The 20,571-nt window shown below is 39.6% G+C and overlaps 1 protein-coding gene across 1 annotated transcript; it reads left to right on the top strand.

The window, feature by feature from the left end:
• The first annotated feature begins 2,472 nt into the window (after positions 1 to 2,472).
• On the top strand, positions 2,473 to 19,359 carry LOC131892410 (CCR4-NOT transcription complex subunit 6-like). The gene is made up of 9 exons (XM_059242275.1): positions 2,473 to 2,774; positions 3,558 to 3,757; positions 4,731 to 4,839; positions 4,914 to 5,019; positions 16,300 to 16,504; positions 16,572 to 16,739; positions 17,157 to 17,673; positions 17,740 to 17,926; positions 18,424 to 19,359. Exons 1-9 carry the CDS (start codon positions 2,712 to 2,714, stop codon positions 18,504 to 18,506), a joined length of 1,638 nt encoding a protein of 545 aa, XP_059098258.1. The 5' UTR covers positions 2,473 to 2,711; the 3' UTR covers positions 18,507 to 19,359.
• The last annotated feature ends 1,212 nt before the right edge of the window (positions 19,360 to 20,571 follow it).

Consider the following 20,571-nt stretch of genomic DNA (forward strand, 5'->3'; position numbering starts at 1 on the left):
ATCAGCTGTATAAGATTCACGGGGAAAAAATTGCAGCATTTCAAAATAATTGGTTGCAAGTTTTCAAAATTAATGTTGAGAAAGGAAAACAATATTCCTGCGAGCTAATAATTCTCCTAATTTGCTCCTTTGTACAATCTTTTAAGAAATTTAGAACAATTCCAAGGTGTAAAACAACTTTATCTTGACAATTATGAACATGAGTGTCAAGATTTTTGTAAGGATTAGTAATTTAAGGATTGTTGCATTGGTGTAAATAAATCCTGAGAGTCATTCTGGAAACTGGTCTTGCGAGATTATTTTGCACAAACATGTTGATCCTCCAGTTTATGTAAAACTGGACTGTGATGGAGATTCTCTAAATACGAGAAAACTAATTTCATATCAAAACATGAGTTATGTACCGTCACCACGTTTAAAATTCAAAACAAGAAAAGAACAAAATTGAAATTGCTTTTACACCGCAAAGAAGACACACTAATAATTTAGAATGATTGTCAAGCCTCAACATGGTGGTTATATTTTCTGGTTAAATGTTTGCTCAAATGCCAAGACATCTAGATATTTTTTTCTTTGTTATAGAGACAAAAGGACCAACTTTTTGTGAAATACACATGTTTAAAAGGGTGACCGGACAACTCGACCCAGTGGACAACTCGACCCAGCAGACAACTCGACCCAGCAAATAACTTGACCCAACAGACAACTCGACCCACCGGCCAACTCAACCCAACAGACAACTCAACCCAGTACAATAACTAAACACAACATTTTGACCACAAAGAACATGATTATGGAACATAACAAAAGCTTGATGAGTCAAGATTTGATTTGCATGCCAAGATGTTAGCATCAGTAAGGCATTAAAAAAAAGATCAAGTTTGATTAAAACATTATCAAACTTGATTTTCACGCCATGATTGATTTAAACGTAACTTGCTTTTGAAGATCAAATGACAAATTGTCTAAAACCTTTCAAATTTTGACATATTTTACATCACAATTTCAATTTTGCTCCATAAGTATGAACTATTTGTAAGCCAACATATTGGGCTTAATTTCTGTATTGGGTTGATTTGTCCTGTGGGTCGAGTTGTCTTAGGTCGAGTTGCTCTGGGTCAAGTTGTCTGTTGGGACGAGTTGTCTTGGAATGGTTTAAAAGTAGCTCAGATGTGTGTGTTAAATCACTTAAAATACATTAAACTCTATCATAGTCAAAAACGTAGTTAATCAGCATTAAACGCACTCTTAGTTATGTAATAACATAAAGTTTCATAAACTTCTATTTGGCATATGCTTAAATATTGCAACTTGAAAGTTGCGTTTCACACTTTAAATGATGGAAAAAGGGCCTTTTTATGCTCAAGTTATTTCCAAGTCAAATCATTGTCCTTTTTAATGACACAACAAGAAATAATATTTCTCCATTTCCTTTCAGATTTTTTACAAGTCAAAAGTAGCAAAAAATGTCACTTACAACTTACAAAAGATCTGAAATTGCCTTTCACTTTATTTACCTGGCAAAAGTTAAATATTCTATTACGCTCTTAAAATATTTGAATGTTACATGCGACAATTTTTCAAATTTGTCACTTTTTGCAATGATTAATTTCTTTGCACTAGCGATGTTTTTATTCAACGTGAATAAAATTTCGTCAAAGTTCAAGATTAAGCTTGATTAAAGTCGGGATTGACAAGTATATTTTGGGCAGAGAAAAAGCATATTATAATTCTTGACAATTATTTCAAAATATGACCAGGAGCAATTTGTAGTCAAATTTGATACTTTATATAGTGTGATATCTTATTGTTTGCTCAATGGATTGGGATAAAATTGAAATTGAAAACGCAATTAAGGTTACTTACGATAGCTATTGATTACGTTTTTTTAAAGATACTTTCTCTTTTTAGGTTTTAAGTGGTTTAATATACAACTGTGAGGTATTTTCCGAAATGCTATTTTATAAAAGTTGTTCCCTTTATTTCAATAACAACGAAAATCGTTGCTACAAGTCTTGGCATTTGCACAAAAACTTTCTCAGTGTTGTGGGTACCACCGTGTCAAGTCAATTTCGTTTGACTCGCATTATACCTGTGTTTGACCTGGCGTATTGGTCAGTCAATCCGAGTCTAATTCCCTTTTTGGACTGGAATCGAATAAACAAATTTCCACAAATCAAACAAAAACATTTTAAGGATCGTTTGATCCCGTCCGTGCTTCATGGTTTGCGAAGCACCCTGTATTCTCATCAGCTGTGCCCGTCTTTCTTCGCATTTTGCCTCAGAGTGACCATATTACTCGAACAACGACCAAGCTGGCTACCCCCAAAATGCTTCCACAACCCTAATTTATCATACTTTTCCAAGTCCTAGAACTCTATCATACTACCTAAACCCACAAAACTTCATTTATCATCCGAATCAACCTGTCCAAGAATCACTTGATACACCCCAAATGCGTACCGTTCACGAATTGGTCACCTCCCGAATGGTTCTTCCAAGCAGAGTCTGGCTTTTGTGAAGGACAAACCAATTCTGTTTCTTGGTCAGACCTAATCCGAAACTGTTTTTTTGGAACATGTGAGCCCGTTCTCTTCGTCGGTCCATCCTTTGTCCACGGGTTGAGAGAAGAGCTCTTGGTGTGCGTGTGTGTTGTCCATCTGTTAGTGTGTGCGCCACCTTTGGTTGGTTGGTTCCTTGGTTGCTGTGGGATGATCATCAAACCTTATTCGGCCATGTTAGAGAGAAACAGAGCCTATACCCTCCTCTCCAGCGTAAGTATTCATACTTCATAGGAGGAAAGTCATCGCAGATTTGGACCATTGGCTTGCTTGAGTAGGTTGAGCATAGGGATGATGAACGGAACATGTGCATGGTTACATAAATTGCCACCAGAGGCACTGGAAGGAACAGAGAAATTGAGGAAGTAAAATGTGTAATGTCCTTCATCTTTTTCAGTTTAGTATGATATTGTATCTAGTTCACCAAGCCAGGGTTGCCCTACAATTCTAATGGATTGTTTTTTTAAGTTTGTTTGTTAGAGATAATAGGTGTCTCAATGAAGCGCGAATAGGGCACGTCCGTATGGTTTCGTGAGTGCATATTTTGAGATGCGATTTGTACCCAGTTGCACCTACTGCGAGTATCAGATAGCTTCGTAAACGCACATTTGGAAATGCGACTAGGTCAAATCTATTATTGTCGCATCTCAAAATTTGCGTTCACGAAACCACGTGGGGGTACCCCATTCCGCTGTTTTCACAGCCATGATAAATTGTTGCCTCATAATCGGAAGTAAACAGGCCCGCCCATTTAAAATGTTCCAGGAGCAGCTCTTGTTGTTATTGAAGTACCACAAAGTAACTTGGCCTCGGGCTAAGGGTCGAACCAAGGGTAGTGTAATGAAACTGAACATGTTACCAAAATACAATGGCTGCTAGCCTTAATTTTTATTTTTGATAAGATGTTCGTAGGATTTTTTGATTTTGGAAACATAGCTCGATTGACAATTGAACAGATTGGAAACACTCGGACCGAAATTGTAAACTTTGCTGCAGGAGGATGTTGCCAAGGGCAGAACCACCCATTGGTCTGAGGTAGAGATCTCAGGGACGATCCGGAATCTGAGTCCCTCCTTATGGAAACTTACTCACCTGACTGCGCTTTACCTGAATGACAATGCCCTCTACCGCTTACCCAGCCAGATCTCCAAACTGGTCCATCTCAGACGGCTGGACCTGTCCCATAACAAACTGAGGTAAGGACATCTGATTTATTGGGGAAAAAAGCTACATTGCGACTTTCGGTCATGTCAATTCGTAAAATGTATAAAAGCGTGTGGATATGCAGAGATGAAAAAAGGAATTAAAGGGTCAGAATGATACAATAGATGCAATATTTATTAATGACATTTTCAAGCGCTTTCTTACAAATCCGTCACGAGATGAGGGTAAAAAGGGAGCAAGCCTTTGGGTGACGCAAATTGTACCTTGACACTTGAAGGCACTCGACTTTGAATAAGGATTCGAGTAAATATAGTAAGCAAGGTCAGTGTCTAACAGTGATGGGAGCCTGACCTTTTCTGAGATGATGTCCGGACACAAGTTGTCTTCCCGATCAAGGGCTTATTCTCTTATTGTTCTTGGCCCGACATCCCTTTGGAATATGAACGGTCACGCGCCTTTGTCCGGTTCCCAGCCAAATGCCATCAACGACGGGAGCTGATAAAGGAATTGGTCAATCTGGCCCACCCTCTCCTAAGCAATAACTAATTGATTTCATCATCTCCCCCTTCGTTCCTGCATTTGCAACGTCTACTCATCCCCTCTTCATTTCTTCCATGTGCATCGAAAGTGTCGTAGTTATTTTTTGAGGTATTACAATTTTAATCAAGTGCTTTTTTTTTTTTAACTTATCATGTATATGTTTTTTCAACTATTTGTTATCATAGTTCATCCTCGTTGACACGACCATGAGTCGGGTTAAAGGAAATATTGTTATCAGACTTGAAATGAGTTCTAAAATATTCAAAAGTTTACGTCCATATGCACGTGGATATGTAAAAATTCATTTAATCTGATTCCGTGTCGGGATGAGTGCATTGGGTTGGGTGATTTGCCTTGTTTCGTGGCGAATGGTGAGGTCACGCAATGATAAATCAACCCTCGCAACCTAGAACACAGTTTGTATTCGAAGAACACTAATGCATCCTTTTCTCACTTTTTGCCCAGGAGCCTACCAGCGGAGATTGGTGACTTGGTTGAATTACAAGAACTAATGCTCAACAATAACTTCCTCCGAAACCTTCCCTTCGAGCTCGGGAAATTGTTCAGACTAATGGTAGGCCTAAAACACAATCTGTCATTTTGGGATGGGCATTGCCAACAAAGTGGTTTTCTTTTTCTTTTTCTCAGCTCTTGGGGCTTAAGGGCAATCAGCTGAATCCGGATATCATGTCTATCTACTCCGAACCAAATGGAACGCGTAAACTCTTGGAATACATGCTCGACAGCTTGCATGGTAGGACCAGCATTTTCTATCCTAAAAGGCTATCGTAATTCATACTCCTCAAACGAAAGGCTAATCCTTAGAATAGTATGAAAATGTGCTTTTATTATCCATATTTAAGACAATGACCATGCATAGTCAAAAAAATGAGATATCTAGAGAAGTCACGATATGCTCAAAAAATCTAAGAGGCATGAAAATTGGTCAAAGCATGCTCTGAAACCTATAGTATACTTTTTAACCCAAAATATGTGCTAAAAGTCGTAATAACATGTCTTCTTAAGAATATAAAATGGAATGAATTGAAAATTAGCACATAATATTAGTAAATAGCAAAATAGGGCAAATGGGACAGTCAGTTTTATTCTCTCTAGTAGACCCGAATTCCAAGGCGTTTGAATATCAGGTATTTTTTGTATATTTTTTCATATTCTTTCAGCCGTAAGCTTCGACAATTGCGTTAATTGCCAATATGAAGAAATTTCAAACGGTCCACCTTGGTTATCAGCCCACTGATTTTCACTGACATTTTCACTTTTTTATTGATGGGTGTGCCTCGCCCGCCAGCGGAGCCAACCATCAAATTGTCCCTTCAACCAAAAGATAGCGTCGCTATCTGGTATCAAATTGGTTTTTTGTTTGCGGGTCTGACTAGTGTCTAAAAATGTCCTTAAGAAAGGGAGGGAAGAGGAATCAAACCGGGGACCCCCCTCTCTTGTCAAATAAGTGGGCTAACCACTGCATCACATCAGGCTCGCTGGAGTACTGTATTGGTAAAGCATCTGCTTTCCAATTTGCGAATCCTGGTTCAATTCCCGGCCAGCCATGTCCAAGCTTCTTTGCAGTATTTAGATTACAGCTTGAGGGTGAGATAATAATTAATGTTGTCTGTGACGGCGAAGCAGGAATATCACTCAATTGGGACCACCCATCATCAGATAGCAGTCTGAGCGAGAGAACTACCATCTAACTTCGTAACAAACAAAAACCAAAACATCTCATTTCCTGCCTTAAAATGTTAACTCCCGACGGCGGGATATGAACCTACCTCACCTGAGGAGAAGATTCCTGATCGTTTGCGCTATCTTTTATATGCTTTGGCTACAATTGTAGTCAAAATGTGTGGAAAACATGTTAATTTGGCCCAACCAAATTTATGCTTAAGGCGATGGAAAAAATGTAAAATACAATATGTAGGGTAACGCATACCTTAGATGTGGCTAAGAATAAATAGTGAAATTATCCAAAATGGAATCCTAAACCAATCAAAGTTCTACCATACTTGTGGTATAATCAATCACGTTTGAAACTCGACTCAAGTCCAATCGTATTATCCAAAAGAAATATTGTGGATAAAATTCAGAGCAGCGGTTACAAATGTTGCAAGCAATGGCATAAATTTTCCGTCTATTTGTATCAAACTCCCTTAAAATAACCTTAGTCTTCGTAAATAATGTCAACCATCAGTCAAATCGAAATGTTACGTCTCATCAAGGATGGCAACGACGCCTCTTTTTGGTTCCTTTTTTAGGCCTGCGTTACATAATTAAGGGACATCAGTGTATTAAGATAAGATTTATGATAGTTCACGCTTCGATTAAAACTTTTCATATCCTCGGAAGCTTGAGAAAAGTTATGATAGGGCTAATAGCCTTTTGAAGATTTCGAAATTACAAAGGCCACAGTTGCTTCTCCTCAGTGTTTAGGTGTTTAAGGGTGCAATTTATCAGTTTCAATCATTGTAATTTCATCTGTGTCCTGAATGAGATTTATTTCACCTTCTAGTTACTAGATAATGATGTGACAAAAGCCAGTAAATCAGTTCATTTTAAATGCCCTCCACGTCTCGTGGACCTGAAAAAGAAAGTTCATGTCATTCGTTGAGTTCAAAACTAGATCAATGTGTTGTATATTAGGGAAATCAGCAAGTCCTCAAATTTGGAAAAAAAATAAGGAATCGGATCAAAAACGAACATGAAAGGCTCCATGTCGGGGTGCACGTGAGTGAACTAGGAGCAAATTAAGTAGCATTTATAACGAAGAAACCCGACAAGATAGTAGTCCAGGGACAAAGAACAAAGATCCATCCTGTTTGGAGTATGCAGACAACAGGGATGTTCTGAGACGAAAGCGGATGAAGAAGGTAGAATCCGTCCGTCAGGCCGTCAGATAGTTAGTCTGTCTGTCTACACACCACCATCACTACCATCAACCACCACCAACCAACCAGCCAACCAACCAACCGACCATTTTGTGTGACATCCTGTATCAATGGTTCTGCTTGAAGTGCCGTGTTGTCACGGCCTAGATTTGAAGACGAAAAAAAGAGTGAAAGAAGGCGAGCAAAGTTTCACTATCGTTCAACTGAGTGGTCGCTCTCTAATCAAGGAGAGTGTACTTTGTCTTTGATGTGGATGGAATATGCATTCTGATTAATCTCGAGATCGGCATGCAAGGAGAGAAATCTCTCCATTTTTTCAGTCGCTTTCAAAATATGAAAATACCAATGTAGGGGTATTTACTCCATACAAAAGGACTGTGGGATGAAATCCCCTGAAGAATCAAGGGGCCCCAAAGTGAGAAATCGGTTTTCTTTTCGAGCGAAATGAAACCGAAACTCAAGCAACGAACGATTGAAAGTGAAATCCCGCGTCTCTCGTGTGTGGAAGAAGTGAGAGTTGTCCGTTCAAACGGAGTGATCGCTACGTCTGCGTCGAGTAGTACTCCTGCCTATCAACGAGGATATAGAGTTTGGCCCACCTGCCTGTAGTCGCTCTGTGTTCAACGCCTGCGTGGTCGTCGACATCGTCATCGTGCTCCTCATCGTCGGGGTGCTGGTTCAAAGTTTTCTCTGGCAGCGTTACTAGTCAACATATGACCAGTGTGTGTGATTGTGTTCTCCGGTTCGGGGACCTCGTTTCGGTCGTCACTAGGACTCTCACTTAGATTGGCCAAGTGCTCCATTCGTCAAGAGAAATCAGCATTAGAGTCCCTGGGGATGTGGTATCGTTGTTGAAAGAGCCTCTTCCTGAGGTTCCATGGAGGAGGGAGATCCGGGTGGGACCGAGGATGGCTCCTTGGGGAAAGCCTCGGCAGACGCCTTGAACGTGAATCAGCTGATTGGATCCAGCCTTTTCAAACAGGATCGACATGCCAGTGCACTTCGAAAGCAGGCCAAGGCCCTCACCGGAATGCCTCTCATTAATTTCAATCTCAAAGGGGCCAAGAAAGACCACCATGGCGATGGCTTGAAGAGGAACTACAACAACGAGTGCCTCCCACCCCAATTGGTAGCCATCCAACAACAGCAACATCTCTCATACATGCTGGCTCGATCCCACAAGTTTGACCACGTGGGTAAGGGTAAGCTCGTGTTACAGCCAGACTCGGAGCAAGACCCGGAGTCTTTCGTACCGCGATTAATCCGTCCAAGGCGGCGTCGAAAGGCCACTAAAACCTTGTCATCCACATCTGAGCCGGATGAACATGGCCATGAGATACATATTGAGGATGAAATGCATCTTCTTCCCACCGACCTTTTGTCGGACGTGACGCACACCAGCGACATTGCTCCGATCAATCCCCCAACGAAACCGCTAGTCCGACATACCGAGAGTTTCCACCTACTGGACTCATTCAATAAGAGGCCCGTGGGCGTGGAGAAAAGTCACCTGACCCTTCGAAAGACCTTCTCTTGGGCCAATTCCAGTACCACTAACACTGGCTTGTCCAAGGAAGACGACAGTTATTGGCCGGATCCAGATCTACCCACTTTCTCCTTGTTCCCCAAGACCAGTCAATCGGATCTGCTTAGTAGTGTGAGAAGCGACCTTCTCTCGTCCGAGATCGCCCATTCTCCAACCTCGGGGATCGAGTCTGACTTCAGTCTGGCCTCGTCGACCTCCAAGAAACTGGCCGAGACCACGTCCGACCTAGGAAAGGCTTTGAAGAGTCTCAACATTAACAACTCCAGTGCTTCATCCAGAAAATTTTAAGTGCTTTAACATGTTTTGGGCGACGGGTCGTCATTTTGGGATCTGTTCATTGTTTGGCTATTGGATGATATTTAGAAAGGTGATTGAAAAATAAAACTATATTTTCATGCGTAAATAAAACCATGGACCATCTTTTTTCCGGATGGCGTACTCTCAACCATATGAGGAAGTCTCAATGAACCTGTTGTGGGTAGTCCTCTTTGCATGCATAATGCGTAACCAGTTTGGTGCGCTCGTCCGAAGAAAAAGATTCGACGAAATTGTCATGCCGAGTGGGCATCCATAAATCTCTACCAATGCTTCTTCATCAATCTGTCTCGATTTTTATGGTGACAGGGACCTGGATCTGCGAAAATAAAAAAAGTTCCTGTTTCGCAAATGAATCTTAAAAGGAGGCGCTTTGGCCAATCCATCCTTTGGACGTCAAGATTGAATCGCTTATAAATGCGGATTCATATTGCCATCTCTCTAGTTTTGCAAAACCACCAGCAAATAAAGATGATGTCTACGCATTTTGCCCGTGAGCATAAAATCAAGATATACCAAGTTCAACAACATACTGTTGCCGGTACATCTGACCAAAAACTACCAAAAGGTGGACTTTTCACTAAGAGATGGCACTCACGTCAAGAACACGACCAGAAATGCATTTTGCATCAAATTAAAGGCGCTACATTTCGTCTGTCATTACGTTTTTTTCTGAATACTTTTCCATTTAGTTGTATGAGAAGTTGAAATAGCACTAAGATGCAAGGTTTTTTTTCTGCCATAATAATTGTGCCAATATGCAATCGCCTAAAACAGGCACGGTTTATTCACCTTCGCAACAAAAAGGAATGGGCAATTTAAATATATGATTGTCTCCAATCGCAAAGCTGTCTGACTGAACATGAATGAATCTCCTAATCATACTTCATGTGACTTTGGCCAAACTCACGAGCACGGTGAGAAACCAAAAGATTCAGCAGGATTCTGAGAATGTTTTGGACGATCACATCGTGTTTTTTTGTCGACAAGAATGGTCGATCAGGTTTAAATTTTTTGCCACATTGTTTATCAAGCTCCAGGACAGAAAAGAGTGTTGTAGTATTTGTAGTCAAATAAGAATATTCAAATTTCGGACCCGCTAATGATCAACAAAATCTTGTGACAACTAAGTAGATCTGTTCTTATGCGTAAGCTTTTTGAAAGGAACTACCTATATGCGCAAAAATACTTGTTTTATATCCAACTTATTCCAAGAGAAAAACCTACTACAGAGGAATTCGAATTTGTTCTTGTTATTGCTGGCCTATAACTAAAACTTTTGTTGCAACGACACAACTCTTAGTTTTCACTTGTTCTCGGTATGATCCAGAATTTGTGAGCCATTGTGTCGACATAATTGATGCAAGTGTTATTTTATACGAACGGCATCGCCCAAACTCATTTGTGCACTAAATTTCAAGGTCTAGTTTGCCACGTCTTGCTAGCAAATTAGCACAATTGGCAATTTGAAATCTAAAATCTGAAATCTATCTAAAATCCAGGAATCTGACTTGCTCTACATTCTATTTGGTGTTGGCACGAGAAAGTCATCCAAAGGGAAAGTTTACACTTCGAACAAAATTGCTCAAATAAGCTTAAGGGAAGAGGTACAACATGTCTGATTTGGACAAGTTCTGAAATAGAATTCCAGACGAACTCTAGTCCATTCAAGGTCTAGCAAGTCTTAACAACCAAACCAAATAGTATGATATCGACGACACGTATGCCAACTTTGATCTTCCATTCTGACCCTCTGCAAAACTAAATCTGTCATAGAATAAGGGAGTGTATTTTTCCTCTAAAGATCACTTTAGTGCTTTACAAAGCAATGTATTTTCAGTACTTGGAATAGGACAGAATGAAAAATAGAAGTAAAAATGTTGTGGCTCTAAATTTTTATTTTTACTTATCAATACGCTAACGACTACACATGACTGGCAACAAATGAGAGTGGAAATGACAAGCCTGGATTAGGCTTTACTAAAGCTTTTCATTAGAGGAATGCAGCAATAAGCCAGAAATAAATAAAAAGTCGACATTTAAAGTATTTTGATTGAGCTTTTATTTTGTCTTTTTGTCTCATAATTGAAGAGTGGTTCATGTCTTCTTTTTGAAGCGTCCCCTCTATTAGCAGTGAGTTTTTTTTCTATCATCAATGTAAGTCCAGTCCAGGAGAAGTGAAACCATGAAAGAATGACTTCCTGTTGCTTGCTCAAAGGGCGTAAGCAAATTTGTGTGGCTAAACCACTTTGTCATAGTTTCGTTGCTTCCAAAAAGTTTAATTGGTTTATTCACAAAGTAAAAGTGGCCAGCCAACTCGCTCAAAGCTCTTCATCAAACAAAAAAAAGAAATCCGAATTGATTTTAAAATCTTGAAACAGGTTCTCGGTAATATGACGACATTCAGACCACTGGATGTCACTTTGCACTGGAGTAGGACACTTGCTTTAGCGTTTAATCGCGTCGATCGGTTATCACTTATTAGATATTGGCAACAAGTTATTATCTTTGCAAATGAAAGCAATTAAGTATCAAATAGATGCTGGAATGTGTGCACTAAAGACAGTTGCAAGAGCTGCTTCCGAAAGGAAGAAATACGCAAATACCTCTAGTGTGACGTTTCAAGAACCTCTCCTAAAGTGGACTGAATTCAAGCTGAGTAACAGTTAAGCTTTTATGAAAAGCGGTTTTCATTGTTATCATCTTGACTCTAATCCTAAGAACCAAATACCTTTACTGGAAACTATTTCTTATTGCTCTGTTCACACGGGGGTGGAAACTAAGTTTCCACTCTCTTCTACAGTAAAGAGGAAATAAATTTCCACAGATCAAATTTGGTTGTCAATTGTATCAAGTCAAAAGTGAGCTGCTGGGATTCCAATCCCAGCAGCGGTAAGGAAGTCCTCAAAAAATGAAAAGAAAAAAGAAAGAAAAAGAAAAAAGCATGCCTTGAAAACTCATTTTCACAGAATAAACTTGGGTATTCAATGGCCGCCAGTCTCTTTGTACAAATGCTATTCAATTAGTGAACACTTCAAACTGTTTTGTATTTTTCATGCCTTCTAATTTAAAAGGCCAATTAGTTAGGAAATTCAGCAAACTCTTGCTCATCTTTTCAAACTTGATAGCAAATTGAAAACGTACCAAAGATGTCGTGACCAAATTGACATTCTGCAAGACCCAGTTTTAAAAACTTTGTTGAAGGAAAGTAACAAGCATTCATTAAATAAATATACTGCTTGTAAATAATTATTTCCTCTCAAAAGTAATGCCCTCTACAATTGGATACTCTGCATGACGTCATTCACTCCTTATGTGCGGTATTATGCAGTCAGCTTTTGGGGAGGATATTCTGCCCCCCTAACTAAATGCAAAAGACAATTTAAATACATGATCTGTTTGGTATGTCCAATGACTTGGAGGAAAAAAAAATGCTTGCAATAGCCCTCTTACGCCCCACGAAATGTAGTTTACATTCTGCACTTCAGAGGGCACTTTGTGAGTCAGACTCTCCCAATTAAAGGTCCAATTGGGGTGATTCCTCTCTATTGAATAACAATGTGTATGTGTTGTTTTTGGCTAATTTGACATAATCCTATGTATAATTGGTTACCTGGGTCACATAATTTCCGGAAAAAAATCACTTTCTTGGCATGTCACGAGTAGTTTATTTAACAATCTATAGTGTCTCTTTGCGTTTTGTTTGGATTGCCTGACGTTGCAAATAAGGGCCCTTGTTGGGTTCCCAATTTCTCTTCTTATCCCTGTTAGTCCATTATACAGGGGTTCTTGCTCTCTGCTTTAGACGATTGATTTCGATTGTTAGAGCAGAAAAGTACTGGATTGGCATTCCTGAGAGTGGGTGGCATTTGTGATTTATTGGCGTCTATGCGTCAAACCATGAGTCGGAAAGTTTTTCCGGTTTAATGTTAATAGAATTACAATTCTGATCTTTTGTCTCGAAGGGTTGACTTTTGGTGTAAAACATTAGAAAACCAGACAGAAATGCCACTTGATACCAATCATGACGGATCCTTCCCGATGAGGGAGTCCTACGACAACAAGAGATGACTTCGTAATAGGGGCATTCCAATTCACCATCACGACACTTTAGGTCTCGGAATCTCTTCCAATTTCACATGTTCAATAACTAGGTTGAACTAAGTTGGAATCTAAAATTTGAGCCCTATGGGATCAATATCCTCCAAAATGATGGAAAGTTGGATGAGCATATCCAGTTGAAGGTGGGTAAGGCTTTTCAAATGTGTGGTTGGATCTATCGCACGTTTAAGTCCAGAGATAGCATCACGATGCTAACTCTGTACAAGTCGATTGTCCAGCCACATCTTGAATATGCTTCACCCATTTGGGATCCAATGAGTTCAGCAGGTTTGCAAAAGCTCGAGCAGGTCCAAAGATGTTTTACTAGGAACATTGAGGACATGAGAGAGCTCTCCTATTGGGAGAGGTTAAAAAGGTTGGGATTGTACAGTACTCAGAGAAGGTACGAAAGGTATCTGATATTGTACGTTTTCAAAAGCATTCATGAGCTTTGTCCCAACCCAGGATTTAGGGTCAACTCTAGTGACCGTAGAGGCTTAACGTGCGTTTTGAGAGCACCTTCAAGCCTTCGAGAATCCAGGCTAGTTCGAACAATGAAGTCCAACTCTATTCTTTCTCGGGCTCCTTCAATTTGCTGCCCTCAAATATTCGTAGGGCTTATGTAGGCGTTGATCCAGTAGCAGGATTTAAGTCAGACTTGGACAAGTTTTTGACTAAAATTCCAGATCAACCTTAAATTCAAGGATTAAATCGGTTTGCCAACTCAAATTCGTTGGTAGACCATCATTCTTATTGAAACAAAAGGAACAACTTTTGCAAAGGACATCTTGAATTTTAGCTCAGATTAGAATGTTAATCCACTGAAAACCTGCAAAGAGATAATATTTTTAAACACGTAATCAATATATGTTGGCAGTAACCTTAGTTGCGTTTCCATCTACAATATTATTTGCGTTTCCAAGTACAATTTTATCCAAATCAATTGAGCTAACAATACGATATCACGCTTTCAAAGATTGCGTTTGCATCAAATTTGACTACAAATTGCTCCATAAAATTGTAAAATCAATAAAGATTAATACCTCTTTCCGTGTTGAACTGCTGGGGATCCCATACCCAGTAGCGGTAAGGAAGTTCACAAAAATGGGATCAAAAAAGGGAGTCAGGGAACGCTTCGAGGACACAAACAAGTCCCCACGTCCTGAGAAGTGCAAAGGAAATTACTCTCTCTACCTGAACTTTCTTTCTGTCAGTTTTTTTAAAACTTTTTTGGGATCTATCCATTTGTAACATTTCATTAGATCGTAACTTGATATCAAAACTGAGAGTAATGGCGTGTCGTTACACATGGTGCTCCTCTAAATGTCGTTTTACAAGAAAGTCTTGCAAATTTGATAGATAAATGTGTGTACACTTATCGGGGAATGCCCCAACAGGAGCAGTTGCATGGCCATTCTTTTTGTTTTTATTTTCATTGCAAGAAACATATTCTCATTCCATCGCTCAATTAGATATTATCACTGTACAAAGGGAGATGGTTGTAACACATTTGAGTTGACCTCGGGTTCATGGGTTCGATCCCAGGTTTCTACCCACCCACCCAAACCCTGCTTTTCTAGACGATATTTGCCAAGAATGGCAACCCTTGAACCTCGAATGGGTCCTAAATCGCCATATAGAAAAGCAGGGTTTGTGTGGGTGGGTGGAAACCTGGGATCGAACCCATGAACCCCAATTCAACTCAAATGTGTTACAACCATCTCCCTTTGTACGTACAGTGATAATATCTAATTGAGCAAATAACAAAAAGGAAAAGATATATTTTTGAAAGAAACTTGGTCATAGATGCGAGCCGGTTGTTACAAAGAAATAGCATTCAGTTAAGTTAGTGATTGATTGATTGCTTGAACGAATGTCCTGATTCGAATTTGTTCGCAAATGCATCGGAGTTTCATTGATCATCATTCATTGGAATTAAATAAAGTACAGAATTCAGAGAAGGTACGAAAGGTATCTGATAATGTACGTTTTCAAAAGCATCCATGAGCTTTGTCCCAACCCAGGATTTAGGGTCAATTGTAGTGACGGCAGAGATTTAATGTGCTTTTTTAGAGCGCTTTCAAGCCCTCTTGAAAGTAAAAATATATTGTTTTGAACGCCAGATTTTGCAGACAAACGACAAGCTTTCGTATACATTTTGCAAATACTGTATCAGGTACGAGATAAAAGCGAGGAAACGTGAAAGAGGCTACCTCCGTCCACTCATCCTCACGTTTTGTATAAAAAGCTGGCTGTTTTTCAATCACTATGAAAAGCAAAACAACCGGGCGCGAAAACGGGGCTGCTTTTTTATTTTGCTTTCTCCAACATGTTTCCTGCAACGAATTAGAAATAAATGGTAATTATGGTATGCTCACTCATAAACATGACATATTTGCTGTCTAATGGTTCTGTTTTATTTAGGCGATCAAACTTCAACTTTGAAACGAAATAGCAATTTTGAATGTGTTTGAAAGATTTTCGAAGGGAACAAAATAATGCTCAAAGATGTTAAACTAAACATCGATTTAATAGGGATATTAAAAACTAGACCTGGCAGAATTATTTTTGTTCGACTTAAAGGTAGCAAATCCTTCCGAGTCTTCCACGTTTCAATTTGCACCAGGCTTACTCCGTTGTAGCACAGAGAGGGAATAAGGTCAAAAGAATGCATAGCTAGAAAGCCAAATAAACCAGTTGTGAGAACGCACAAGTGTTGGTCTAAAAACACTTTTGTTGTGGGGAGTAGTTACTGGCGATAGAGGGCGCAGCTATCAATCGTACGATTTCTTATTTGATCTCGTTTTTAGCCGTCTTTGTAATGAATTTCAACGGTTACACCATTGTGCGTTTTACTTTGTCGATTGGTGAAAAGTGAAGCAATATTTAGGGCAAATTCTACGATTATTTGCATCAAAAGTCAATTCAAAACCACCCCAATAGTAACAAAACATGTATTTGAACACTACTATTCACCCTTTCATTTGTTTTTTTTTTTTAGAACAGCCTGATTTTTCTTTTCCTCATAATTACCCAACACTGGAAGCAAATATTTGGTTTGAGTAAATCAAATTAAAGACCAAGTACTCGGTCTATCCATATAGAATATTACGTTGTTTGGCTTGGAAACACTCGAACTAACCGAGTTTTCGTTTGTCTGTCCTTGTAGTAACGACTCAACCACCCCCGCCCAGGCCATGGATCAACGTGGAAGAACTGGATCGATCTCGACCCGTAGCTCTTTTCACGGTGATGTGCTACAACGTGCTTTGCGATCGATACGCAACGCGTCAAATGTACGGCTATTGTCCCAATTGGGCCCTTAATTGGGAATACCGTAAGAAGGGTATCCTCGATGAAGTCCGGCACTATGGGTAAGGAGCAGTTGATGAATGGTCCTCGTGGAATGCGTACCAATCGAGAGTTGGTTCCATATTTCAGAGCTGATATTATCACGTTACAAGAGGTGGAGACGGAGCAGTATCATAATTTCTTTCTACCCGAATTAAAACGTGATGGTTATGAGGGCATCTTCTCGCCCAAATCCCGAGCCAAAACCATGACTGACAGCGAGAAGAAGCATGTCGACGGATGTGCCATTTTCTGGCGGTAAGAACAATCGTCCGATTACGAAATATTAATGTTTATGTGTTACAGAGTAACAATGTTCAGTGCATGAAATATTAGCTGAAAAAATGCAATTATCTTTGTTTTTGACTGTCTCAAAAAGAGACCTCTGCTTGTAACATTCCTCGGCTCTTGATTGTGAAGCTGCGACTTGTCCTTTTTATTGTTGAATGTTATCAAAGAAATAGCTTTGATTTTTCAAGAACCTTAAATAATACTTTGAGATGCATGATATGCACCATATTATTATTTTCATATTTTTAATAATGGGCCGCTTTTCTCGGCAAGCTGATAGCTGTTCCCCAAGTCCATCTCGATTCAAAATGATATTGCATGCTACCCTTTACTATTCTTCAACAATTCCCTTATTTCTGTTGCCGTGTTGTTTCCCACATGCAGGACCTCAAAGTTTAATTTGGTGAAGGAGCATTTGGTGGAGTTCAATCAAGTTGCCATGGAGAACGCAGAGGGCAGTGACGCCATGTTGAATCGAGTCATGACCAAGGACAACATTGCCATGGCCGCACTCCTAGAAACGAAGGAGGCGTGCTGGGAGAACGGTCTCCCCGCGGAGCCCGGGCAAGCCTTACTGGTGGCCACGGCTCACATCCATTGGGACCCCGAGTTCTGCGACGTCAAACTCATCCAGACCATGATGCTCTGCCAACAGTTGCAGAACATCGTGAGCGAAGTGGGCGCCACGTCCCGGCCTGGGAACCGCTTTCAGTCGTCGGGCGTACAGTTGCTCTTATGTGGAGATTTCAACTCCTTACCTGAATCCGGAGTTGTCGAGTATTTGGAGAAGGGCCTGATCAGTGCGGATCATACAGATTTCAAAGAGCTCAAGTACAAAACCACACTCGAAAAAATGCTCTCCCATTCAACTAACGCTCAGTCCTACACCCACGGGTTCAAGGTAATTGATTTTTGACTCATGTTCCAACGCGGAATCTCTTTCATAAATAACTCTGTCTGTGTGTAGCTTGCCTCGGTCTTCAATACGGATATCATGCCCTACACCAACTATACTTACGACTTCAAGGGCATGATTGACTACATCTTCTACGCGAGAGACACCATGAAGCCCCTGGGCTACTTGGGACCCATCTCTGAAGAGTGGTTGAGAGAGAATAAAGTGGTTGGGTGCCCACATCCTCACATAACATCAGGTGAGACATTTGAAGTTCAAGGAGTCCTTTTTCGTTTGCTAGTCGTATTGGGCAGGATAATGAGACAGTTAGATTGTAAGGTTGCGTGATTGTCTTGAGAATCATTGAAGGAAATTATGTTGGCTAATTTCATTCAACAGTCCATCTTATCCACATTTCAGCACCATATTTTTAACATGTTTTAGCCATGTTTTATCCAAATTGAACAAATAACAGAGATTCATCCATTTTTGTCTAGTGAAGGATTGAATTTTCAAGATGGAGAAGTTATGTAAGCCTTATTCAATGCCATGTGTAATTTGACACCACTATCTTCTATTTCGGATAATATCAAATGAGAAGAAATGCCTTTGTTCAAACTTTGTTGAGCCATTTTTGTTAGCTTCATAAATGATACACAAAATGAAGTCTCTGACACAATAAGCTATTCGTACCCTTGGACAGCTTAAGAGACATGAAAACTGACTTACTTATGTTACCCGAATTTCAAATTGCAGATCACTTCTCGCTCCTAGTGGAATTGAGTATGAGTATTCGGAATGGTCCCACCTCCAGTAGCGTGAGTTCTTCCAACCGGTAAAGCAGAGCCCACCAACCCATCCGGATTGACACTTGTGTTTTGGTGAGGTCACCAAACATATCCGACAAACAAGCCCCATACATACTGCAACAACCTTCACAACTCTACCACAGCTCCAACACCTATTGCAAGACCAGAGCTGCAACAACCTCCATTTACCTGAGACCATGATTTTCGATTATCTGTATCTCTGTGCACAAATTCTGCAAGAAAAAAAAAGCATATTTTTCCCCCCGCCCAATCTGCAATCTCCAACCTCCTCTGTCCCTGGTTTTGTTTCGGCTGAAATCGACGCGAGATGTGGGATGAATCCAAAGAATCTCGCTTACTCTCGCCCTATTTTTCCAAGAGTCCCAAAGTGAACTTGACCCTGTCTCTCTCTCTCTTTCTCGACCTTTTTTTCCACTCCGCCATTTTTTGACCCTGATTTCATTCCTCAATTTGCAATGAAGTTTTTGTAGATGTGTGCGCAACGCCTATTGTTGTTCATAATGAGGACGGATCTCTGATTTCCAGATCATCAACACCATTATTACTATTATTATTATTGTCATTATTATTACTACTATTTTCATTACCATTATGAATTTGAAAGCCAAGAATTATTCGGAATCTTCTCTTCATTTGAAGCGCAAATACCACCAATTATTCATCCCCTTTCAGCCCTTCTCCTCCTTCAATTTTTCCTCTGATCCTCGATATGGACTTCTTCCCTGTTCAAGACTGAAAACCTCTGTTTGATTTTGTTTTTCACTACGAAGACTCCTTAAATTGGAATTGTTAGGCCTTTTTGACCCAGAGAAGAGCTGGCAGTACAAGCAGTTTAATAAATGGCATTTTCTCCGCAAAAGTAGCGCGCGTTCATTTATTGGATTAGGATCATGATTTGTCATTCATTATACAGAGGCGAGTTTTCTTAAAAAATCTTACGTCGGATTTTCATGCGTGGACGTTATTCAGAATGAAAATACGTTGACCGGAGTGGTGAGTGGATGATCATTCTAAATAACGTCCAAGCCTTAACTCCGAGGTGTAAAAGCGTTTACAAACAGGCCGCTGGAGTCAGTTTTCATATCAACCACTTTTGTCAAACACCAAGATAAGTTTAGTCTCTGAACCAAAAATCTGAGCAACCCATTACTGCTTGATGCTAAAGTGTCTCGTCCTTCACCTGAAGATAATGCTAGTTAAAAAAGAAAGAACAAGGGACATTGAAAGCAACGTAAATTACGTCATTTGAAGTCTTATTTTGTGCATCGTAACGTTATTCATAAATAGGCCGCGACAGAATATATATATTCCGTAATACGTAGGTCGTTCCCCAACGAGATTTTATTTGGGAAATCATTGAAAAATGTTGGTGGACTTGGACTGCTCATGGACAGGCTGGCCATACTTTTTTCAGCCGGCAATGCTACTTCCCGCAAAATGAATGCTAAAGAATGCTAATTTGATTTCGAAAATGGAAAAATAATGCTACTTTTTGGGAAAAATAGATTCTTCATGGTGGTTTTAAAGGATTTCGGTTTCAAAATTCAATTACATTTGGCTCTCTTTGACCCGATGTGTTCAGGCAATTTATTGAAATGTTTTATTTTTCGAGAAAGATGGAAATGGGAGGAAACATAAGGAAAACCAAAATCTAAAAAGAAACCTCACAGTAAAAATTAATGCAGTTGTTTTCACGATATTCTCCCAATTTTGAACCCTAAGACTTTGAAGGGGACAACGAAAAGTGACGATTTTACTTGAGCAAAAAATGTATATTTTTCAGGATTTGAACAATGCTTTTTATAGAAAATTTAAAAAAGATTCTTATCGTCAAAATATCAGATTAGATCATGAAAATACAATAATTTGTTTTTGTTGCTTGCATCAAACTTCAAAGCAGACATTAGCAAGAGTGCAATCTTTATCCATAAAGCTCCATTGTGGTCAATTCGTTCTATTTTGAACATTTTTTTATTGTTCTTGAAACTTGTGATTTGGTTTGCCTCAAATGTGTGAGGAAAAATACCTTTCAGAATAAAATTAAATTAACTAATACCTACATTCACTTAAAGAT

Source organism: Tigriopus californicus, chromosome 12 (genome assembly GCF_007210705.1).
Source record: "Tigriopus californicus strain San Diego chromosome 12, Tcal_SD_v2.1, whole genome shotgun sequence".
Classification (NCBI taxonomy): domain Eukaryota; kingdom Metazoa; phylum Arthropoda; class Copepoda; order Harpacticoida; family Harpacticidae; genus Tigriopus; species Tigriopus californicus.

Excerpts from the sequence above, each read along its gene's own strand:
- LOC131892410 (XM_059242275.1), top strand. The coding sequence starts at position 2,712 with ATGATCATCAAACCTTATTCGGCCATGTTAGAGAGAAACAGAGCCTAT. Across the intron at positions 16,740-17,156 it reads GGATGTGCCATTTTCTGGCG|GACCTCAAAGTTTAATTTGG; the intron begins GTAAGAACAATC and ends TCCCACATGCAG. Across the intron at positions 17,674-17,739 it reads CCTACACCCACGGGTTCAAG|CTTGCCTCGGTCTTCAATAC; the intron begins GTAATTGATTTT and ends GTCTGTGTGTAG.